Source organism: Hydra viridissima, unplaced genomic scaffold (assembly GCF_058129835.1).
Source record: "Hydra viridissima isolate aposymbiotic clone 2 unplaced genomic scaffold, HvirCarnegie_v1 scaffold_14, whole genome shotgun sequence".
Classification (NCBI taxonomy): domain Eukaryota; kingdom Metazoa; phylum Cnidaria; class Hydrozoa; order Anthoathecata; family Hydridae; genus Hydra; species Hydra viridissima.
This window is the reverse complement of record NW_028324313.1, coordinates 2816634-2825839: the sequence shown is the minus strand read 5'-3', so window position 1 is coordinate 2825839 and position 9206 is coordinate 2816634. Positions and strand designations below refer to the sequence as shown.

At 28.9% G+C, this 9206-nt stretch overlaps 1 protein-coding gene and 1 long non-coding RNA gene across 3 annotated transcripts; one reads left to right on the top strand and one right to left on the bottom strand.

The window, feature by feature from the left end:
- Window positions 1-3384: 3384 nt before the first annotated feature.
- Window positions 3385-7353, top strand: LOC145193355 (periostin-like). Its single transcript, XM_080070819.2, has 4 exons — window positions 3385-4171; window positions 4373-4598; window positions 5774-6096; window positions 6276-7353. Exons 1-4 carry the CDS (start codon window positions 3506-3508, stop codon window positions 6912-6914), a joined length of 1854 nt encoding a protein of 617 aa, XP_079926945.2. The 5' UTR covers window positions 3385-3505; the 3' UTR covers window positions 6915-7353.
- On the bottom strand, window positions 5124-8624 carry LOC149878824 (uncharacterized). 2 transcript variants are annotated; one of them, XR_016447019.1, is made up of 3 exons: window positions 8527-8624; window positions 7989-8129; window positions 5124-5228 (listed from the first exon to the last, which is right to left on the bottom strand). It is a non-coding gene; the product is annotated as an uncharacterized LOC149878824 (long non-coding RNA). The 2 variants fall into 2 exon arrangements; XR_016447018.1 differs by having other exon boundaries at window positions 8295-8545.
- Window positions 8625-9206: the final 582 nt, after the last annotated feature.

Sequence of the window (9206 nt, the reverse complement as noted above, 5' to 3'; positions counted from 1 at the left end):
GTTCATGGTAGCTTTGTTGATTTTTTAAAAATATTTTTTAATTTATCAATATTTATACCATAAAAAAATTAGTAAATAAAAAGTATACTGGTTTCAAAATTTAGACATTTATTTACCAATCAATTTTAAAAGTCTCAGGTAATAGATAAAGCGTCTTTTTAATACGTAAATGACAAATCTTATTGATCATTATCTTAGCTTTTAAAATTAGTTTCTTCAGAAGATAAAGCATGCTCTGTTTGGTTTTAAATAATATTTTGCTAAAAGCAGCATACACGGATTGTCTTTGCACAATCATTATTTTCCTATATATTGCAGACATTTTATACAATGTAAAATGACGTGTTGTATTTTAAGTGTATACATTGTACTTCTAAATACTTTGATATTGAGTGTTACATCTAAATACGGACATAATTGCTATGTGTAAAGACCAAGCAATGATATTTGTTTAATATCCTTGCCATTAAGAATCACACCTCACACGATAATTAAATATTTATTTCATTTAACCGTTGAAAATAAAGCATAAAAAAGAAGAAAAAAGTAAAAATAATTGAAGATAAAATATACATATTTATACTTATTACACTTACTATACTACATATTTATGCTTATAATATCCTTTATACGTTTTCATACTTATTATTTTATATAGTATTTATTTTAGTACGTGTGCACACATACATGTCTGTACACGTACTAAATAGGAATGTGTAATGATTATTAACCTAACATATTTAAAAAAACTAAAAATTCAAAATGTAAAATCACGCCATTTACACCTGTCAAAATTGGCCCCAAAAAAATCAACAAAAATTATTATCTATATGAAATAACTGATATGTTATTTAACTTTTAGCCCCACCACGGAACACTTACGCTTTGTTAAAAATCCTGACAACTGGGCTGTTGTGCTGAGTGAAAATATGTATTTCTTCTAAAAATGGTATGACAGTATCAGACGCGGATAAACCATTTGTGGGGCCTGAAACTAAGTGAATTTTTGGGCCCCAAAAACTTATTACTAAAATATAAGTAAAACGTAATGAAACAAAAATAAACTTTGCAAAAACTGTAAATTCATTTTAATTCATAAAAATAACAATAAACATAATAAAATTTAAATTTTTTGTTTGCGGCATTTTTTATTTGCAAATTCTCTTATTACTTCATCATAAGATAGTGATTTTGTTAAGTCATTTTCAATTGACAAAATTGAAAGATAATTAAGTCTGACTTCCAGCATTGTGGTGCGGTATTTATTTTTAATAAATGTTAATTTTGAAAATGCTCTTTCGGCCTCACAACTGGTTATTGGTAAAGTTAGAAATATCTTTAATGCGGTATATAAATTTGGAAAAACATCTATCAAATTTCTCTCGTATATTAATTTAAGCATACTGGAACATTTTGCTTGTTTTTCCTTATTTGTAATTTGAAGATATTCCCTAAATTGTGTACATTTATTTATTAGTCCAGCATCTATGTCATTATTGTAGAATGAAATGACATAATTAATGCTTTCCATGTCAATATGAGAATGATCTTTTTTTCCTATATTTAAAAGAAATTTATATTTCTTATTTATTTCTTTGTATACTCTTCCTCTTTTCGATAATTCGTTTGCTAAAGAATCAAAAAGGACATTGCACACCTCCTCTTCCCGAAACTTGTCCTTGCCATTAAAAATGTGTGTCTTTCGCTGCTTGTTTAAATCATTATCATTTCCTGTAATTTCTTCACTCCAATTTTTAACTTTTTTTTCGATTTCGTTCATTTTTTCTTCTGAATTTTTTCGCATATCTTTTACAAATAATTCTAATGAGAATATTAATTCTTATAGAAATCTATAATTTTAATAACTCTCTAAAAATCTCCGTGTCAAATCGCACGAAGGGAATAAAAAAATCTAGTACAATCAGAAAATAAATTAAAAAAAAATTTTTTTTTTCTTATTTTCAATTTCTTTAATTTTTTAAAAATTTTTTAGAATAATATTTGAAATAAAATTAAAAGTGTTCGGGGCCCTGTAGCTTCAGCTTCATTAGCGTGGATCCGCGCCTTGATAGTATAATGTAGATAGTAATGCAAAATATTAACAAAAAATGAAGTAGGCCATGGGTCAATATGTTAAACAATTATCCAAAATAAACATTATTTACAGTCGCGTCTCACCTCCTCGCACTGCTATTTGTTATGTTAGACTTATTTATATACTTTATATCGTCATACTAGATTTTATATAACATCATTTTTACTTGATATGACATGTTACAGAGAAGATTCCATTAGTCAGAAAAATAAGAAACGAAAAGTTTATTAAGATATTTAAAAAATTATGCATGAACATTGGGGGAAAAAAAATCACTGAACTTGTGTAAAGGAAGTAATTAAATATTTTACATCTAATTAAAGAGCTATTTTAAAAAAAAAATTTCTATTCTTCAGTTAACAAAAGCACTACAATAATAAAAGTAATTATAATAAATATAGAATAACAACTAGAAAGAAATTATAGTGAAGTTTTAATGTGAGATTTGAAAAACTTAAACGAGCGAACAAATGAAATCGAAAAAACGTATCAGTTATAGAAAGAGCATTCTAAGATGTATAACCCGTCCAGCACCCAAACAAGCATAACGCATCAACACGAGAAACACGTTTTTACAGCATTTAATTAGTTAAGTTTCTAATACCACTAACAGAATTTTATTGTGCTATTTCTTGCTATAGTGATACGTATTTCATGAAACTTCGTTGGGCGACACAAATAATGGTTTAGTTTTTTTTCTTAACTATTATTTCTTAACTTCCAGTTAAAAAAGCACGTTTTTGTTACGTTAAACTAGCTGAGAAAAAATTAACTTTTTGGATAAACAAGCGCCAAAAAATACTTAATAATGACGTAAAAAATTATCATAAGAACCTTTTTTCACAAAAAAAAAAAAAGAATTTTATTGTAAGTTCAGTCTTTGTTAACTTGGACTGATTAATTACTTTCTCACGTCTGGGATTGTGGGAAAGAGGGGGTTCTACTTTTAAAAAAAGTTGCCAAATTACACGAAAAAAGTTTTTTTTATTTCAAATGTTTTATTGTTTTTTTAACTTTTATTTTATTCATTTAAAAAGTGAAAAAAATATTCTGGCTATATATGATAATAAAATTAATAGTAAAATTTAAAATAGAAAGTATAATAACTGAACTTAATTTGTGCTTTCGTGAGTTTTATTTCTCATATAAGTTTTAAACGATTCAATTTAGTGCTTTAGGAATATAAACCTTATCCCGTGTCCATAAAAGGAAAAAAACATTGATAAGCTGTTTTGTAAACAAAGCGATTATGCTAGGAATGTTAATTTAAATTTCTTTTTATATTTTTTGAGTCAGTTTGTTTTGGTTTGAAAAACCTTTGTTTAAAAAAAAAAAAAAAGAAAATCTATTTTAAAATAATTTATTTTAATTTAAAAGAGTTTGGTGAAGCACATACTTCTGATCTTTAAAATGATGATGTTTGGGTGTATACTTATTTGCTCTCTGGGCTATTTTGTTGGAGGCCTTTTGCAACATGTGGATAACAAAAAAAACAACGTTGCAACGGCGTTGTTGGCAAATGGTTACACAGACTTTTACAACCTATTATGTCAAGTTGGGATGTTTAATGTGCTGTTTGATAAGGAGCCATTTTTGATATTTATACCGAGCAAGAATGTTTTAAACAAGCCGTTTCAGTGGATGACGATAAAGCAAAAAAAAGATATCGTTGAAAGCTTGGTGTTCAAAAATTCTCAAAATACTTCATCGTTTAAAGATGGCCAAAAGATAGAAAATTTTAAAAAGAAATCATTTTATATAAATAAACACGTGAATCACTTTACGTTGACTCATTACTTTTGGTTGCAAGGAGTTGAAGTTAGTCTCTTAAACGTTCGCACTCAAAAATCGATTCTCTATGAAATTAACCAGATTCCAGTTTCTCCGTCGCTCTCTTTTATGGCTTACCTAAAGGATTCAGGAAGACACCGAATTATGTACGGTTTATTTGAGAAATATAAGGTATACTTCACGTTTTACTACGGAGCCACCTTTTTTCTACCTCTTGATGATTCGTTTAAAAGTATTCCTACAAAATACAAAGAATCAATTTTCGCTGATGGCATAAAATCCAGGGTAAGAAATGATGAGCCGAAAAACCGAAAAGAGATTTTTTTTTTTTTCATTGATTTTCTTTTTTATTTCATTAATTTTCTGTTTAAAGTTTATTTTCTTCACATTTCATGTCTGTCAAAAGTTTTTTGCGAACATAAAATTTTTGCCATATTTTGAGATTATTTTTAGATTATAAAATAACAATGGCAATTGTTGTTTTAGAACTTTATCCGTAGTCACATCATAAACCGACCAATGTGCCGTCAGAGGCTCTTCCTCGACTCAGGATGGAGTACCTTTACGAACGATATCGGTCAGCCACTCACATTGTATCAAGATTTATTTAACAAAGATTCGTCTTATGTTAATGGAATGATGATTTTATCAACAAATGCATTAACTGACGGATGGGCTTATGGGATTGATGGCATACTGTTACCAGACATAAGTAAGAAACTGTTGCATGAAAAAATTTACAAAATTAACTTTAACAAAAAGAAACGTAAGATTCCAATAAAATGTCTTTACATTTAATTGGCCAAAAATTCAAAAAATGTCGAATGGAGCTTAACTAAGTAAATGACAGTTTAATCCTGAGGTTAAATGGCTGAAAAATACAGACAATAATCCAAATCAATTCTTAAAAGCATTTGAGATTACGTTTTATCTCTTTGAGAGAAAAAAAAATCAAATGAAAAATGGGCTTAATTAAAAATCTTTTTCCAGAAAACCTCGTCTAGCTCTTAAAACTTCGTTTAGCTTTTAAAGCCTCGTCTAGCTATTAAACAAACAATAAGATAATTAAACAATATTTTGTTAAATAAATGTAAATAAAAATTAATATACTAAAAAAACCGTTTGGGGAGACTTTAGATTGCAATCAAAACTTCTAATAAAATTGCTTGTCTGATATGTGCAAGTAAAATTAGAAAAAATAAATGATATTTAAGGTTTAAAAATTTCAGAGAGAATTGTATTTCACATATCGTCGTTGTCGCAAGCAAACCACTTAAGTCAAAACAATCGAGGCAAAACAATTGAGGCAAATCACTAATGTCCAAACTTTACAAAACAACGTCTAAATTTAAAAAAAAAAAGTTAATTATATGTTACAAGATTATTGAACTCACAAAGATTTATAGCTGATTACATGGTATTGCCAAAATAAACAGTTTTCTGTATGTCCTGTAAAATTTAGTTTTTTGGGCGCGTTTTGCTTTCGACAACCACGATACATAATAACACTTCAGTTAAGAAGAGAAAATTTACACACGATTAATCTCAACAAAAGCAATAGAAACATTTCGCTTTAGAAAATTACGTGAGTTTGAGATGCTATTGCATCATATGAAAGAACACTATTGTATGAGCTTCTCGCTAAAAAGATTACTGTTTGATCAAAAATTAACTGGACACGTTAACAGGTGAAAATCATTTTAAGCTAAAATTTCAATCTCTCCTACCCCCCCCTCCTTTTGCCCCTACACTTTCGACAGCTCCATTTTCAACGGCTCTAAATATCGTATGACCATAATTTTGAATGGCCTATAAGAAAATACTTATTGAACACGTGTTTTGTTAAGAATGCTCTACTTTTTTTCACTTTTTCTATCTTTTTTACAGATGACAATTTATTAGAAAGTCTTCCGCACCTTCAATGTCATACTTTTCTTCAATATCTTATCAAGACCGGCCATATGAAGCAGCTACAGAGTGAAATCACTTCACATACGCTGTTTGCACCTACAGACCAAGCGTTCGAGCGCTTGGATAAAGAATTTAGGAAAATGCTCGATTCAGATCAAAATTATTTGACAATTTTTATTAAGTACCATTTCCTCGTTGGTAGATACATCACTGAGAGGTTTGTTGGAATAAATGCAGTAGAAACAACGGCAGAAAGCAATCGCACTTTCCTCAAAGTTCATTTAGAAACTTATCGAGAGGTAACTGGGTTCGAATTGTAATACTATTAACATTTATTCATATACACATTTGCTATTTTTTTACGCATTTTTCTATATATATATATATATATATATATATATATATATATATATATATATATATATATATATATATATATATATACATATATACTTTTAAAATTTATAAACTTTTTTAGGCATCAAGCGTTCAAAATGTTATTATCTCAAAAAGTGATGTTTTAGCAACCAATGGGATTATTCATGTAATTAACAATGTATTAGTTCCTCCTAACCAATCGGTATTCGAGATATTGAAGAATACAAAAGCGTTCCAACTTTTTGCACATGAGATAATGAAAAATAAATTTTTGGTTGACCTCCTCAGCAAAAAAAACGAATCCTTTACTATATTTGCTCCTACGAACAGAGCAATCAAAATTTTCGAGATGTCATTTCGAAAAGAAAATAAATCAAGCGTCTTTAGTACCGAACTCCTAAGCCGCCATGTCGGAACTAAAGCGGTTTTTACAAACGTGATGTTTTTAAATGAAGAACTTGTTATAAAAACATACGAACAAAAATCCGGCAACTTCACATTTATAACATTGAGCAATACAAAAGTAAGCCAGCCAATCATTACAGACTATCAGTCAACCTTGTTGACACAAAATATGATTGCAACAAATGGAGTTGTACACGCACTTGATAAAGTTTTGACAAACGAAATAAGTGAAAGTGCGTATCTTAGCGCGTATCGTACGCAGATGTTAAAAGTAAAAATTAAAAAGTTAAAGCGGAATAAAAGAATCTCAGCTGAAGAATACTCCTCCATCTAAAAATACCAAACAACACACATCAGTTTTTCAAATGAGACTTAACCTCATCAAATAAATGATTGGAGTTAACGGTTTGTTACACTTTCTAGATCTTATGGTTGCTTCTGTTATCTGTGAGAACAATCTTAAATGATCTCCCCCGATTGTTGGGATGACCTACGTTTTCATTTTTGCTCCTCATTTGACCTATAAAGTTCTGTGACCTGCTTGCATAAATACAACTGCTGATTCGAAAAGTCGCATTCCAGTTTCTTTAAACTACCTAAGAGCAGGTCTCAAACTTTATGTTAAGAGTGATTAAGCCATAAGATCAGAGTAGCTCTTGGAAGATTCCAAGCAATAATTAGGAAACAACTAGATAAAGTTTATCATCCTTGTAAATCTATGCTTGAGTTTTTATAACTTTTTTTTAATGATAATAAACTTTATTGAAAAGTAAGCAGTGTTAGCTAATTTTGATTGTTTAACCTAGTTCTCTTTCAGTTCTTTTCTCTTCACTCTTTCGCTATCAAATACTGTTTTTTAAAGGACAGATACAAATTGAGACACGATTGGAGCATATTTGAGTTCGAAAGAGAGTCTGTTTCTATTGAATTCAATAAATACAATTGTGAAATTTCTTTAGTATCATGCTATTGTTACAAATATCTGTCGAAAAATCTTCTCGTATTAGGAGACTTTAATCTTAAAGCTTTAAAAACTTTTTACGCGAATAAAAACAAGAAGTAAACTAACGATTTATTTCGTCATGACGTATTTCGTCATGGTGTAGTTTAGATAGAGTCTAACACGTGTTACGATGGCAACACGCAGCAGATAATGCACACTAAAAATTTCTTTCTTTTCATATTTCACTAAAAACGTTAAAAATCAGTATGAAATGAAATGAAATTTCTAGAAGCAAGTTACGAATTGAGAAACACTGAATAAATTCCTTGAAAATTAGGCAAACTTTGAATAAAACTACTGGCAAACAGAAAAGTAATAAATCATGCCAAAAACGATAAATTTAAATAAAGCTACCCATGGAATGAAACGCGGTTTTTCAAAAACGATAAATTTAAATAAAGCTACCTTTTTGGAATGAAACGCGGTTATTGTTTTAGTGGCGATACAAATTGCGATATTAAGTAGACTTGTACGATTAGCATAAGTTGCTCTGTTTGGCTCCCGATTGAAGACCTTCCTTAAAGAGCGTTAACAACATATAGATCACTAAACAAAAAAAATTTAAATTTTTTCCAAATAAACTTGTGTATTTAAAACCTTAGTTAAAACCCTGATTTTATGAAAAGACAGTTCGTTCACTAAAATGTTTTCTGAATTTAAAAAAGTTTTTTTTTCTGAATTAACAGGTAAATAAACATCACGTTTTTTTACTGGAACTGGATGACATTCTACCAGTGGTTTCCTCATACAACCAACAAATAGAGGAGGATTTGTAATATTTTAAAAAGTAGGAATTTCTGATTGTAGACGTCTTTCGCAATTGTTTGCAAGATAACGAAATATCTTAGCTATTTTTTTTTACTCATTTTTCCACAATTTAGTGCAACACAAAAGGACGCTATTTTAGAATTAAGATAAAAAAACTGAGCAAAAAATTATTTACTAAAACGTTTCCCAGAGTGCTCTATGACAAAATGACATTGAGTTATTTGAAATTATGCCGGAGTGAATAGGCTTTGATGATAATCTTCTTCACGTTCTCCGCATTCTTAAGAAATATTATATTTATATTTGATTACTTGACTTTATTATTATAATATAACGATTGTAATTGATTTTGCATAAGATTATATAGGAATTATTATAATAATATGCACGAATGTTTAATTTATGTAATCATAAAATTTTAATTCTAAAGAACAGAAAATACATACAAATACTGATTCTCCCGCGAGACTTCTTTCGTCTCATTTAATGAAAATAAGTCTCGCAAAAAATTGTTTTAACGAGATCAACTTTTAAATATGGATTTGAATTATTTGTCTCATTTAACTTATCTAATTATTTTCCGTGAAACAAGACTTTCGCAATTAATATTCACGTGACAATTTCTTTTTAACTTTTTTTATACTTTTAAAAAACTCCACCAAAAAAATTTAAATTACAGCTTCTTCTCTAGTTACTGCTGTTAACAATTCCGGCTATGTTTTGCAGTGCAATGTTAGCGCAGTTTTAACAAGTTGAAACTAATTCAACGATTTAAGTGATTGATGATAACGTGCTGAACAGGTAAGGTAATGTGAGGGGGATACTGAACTTTTTGTACTCATGAAGAATTGAATA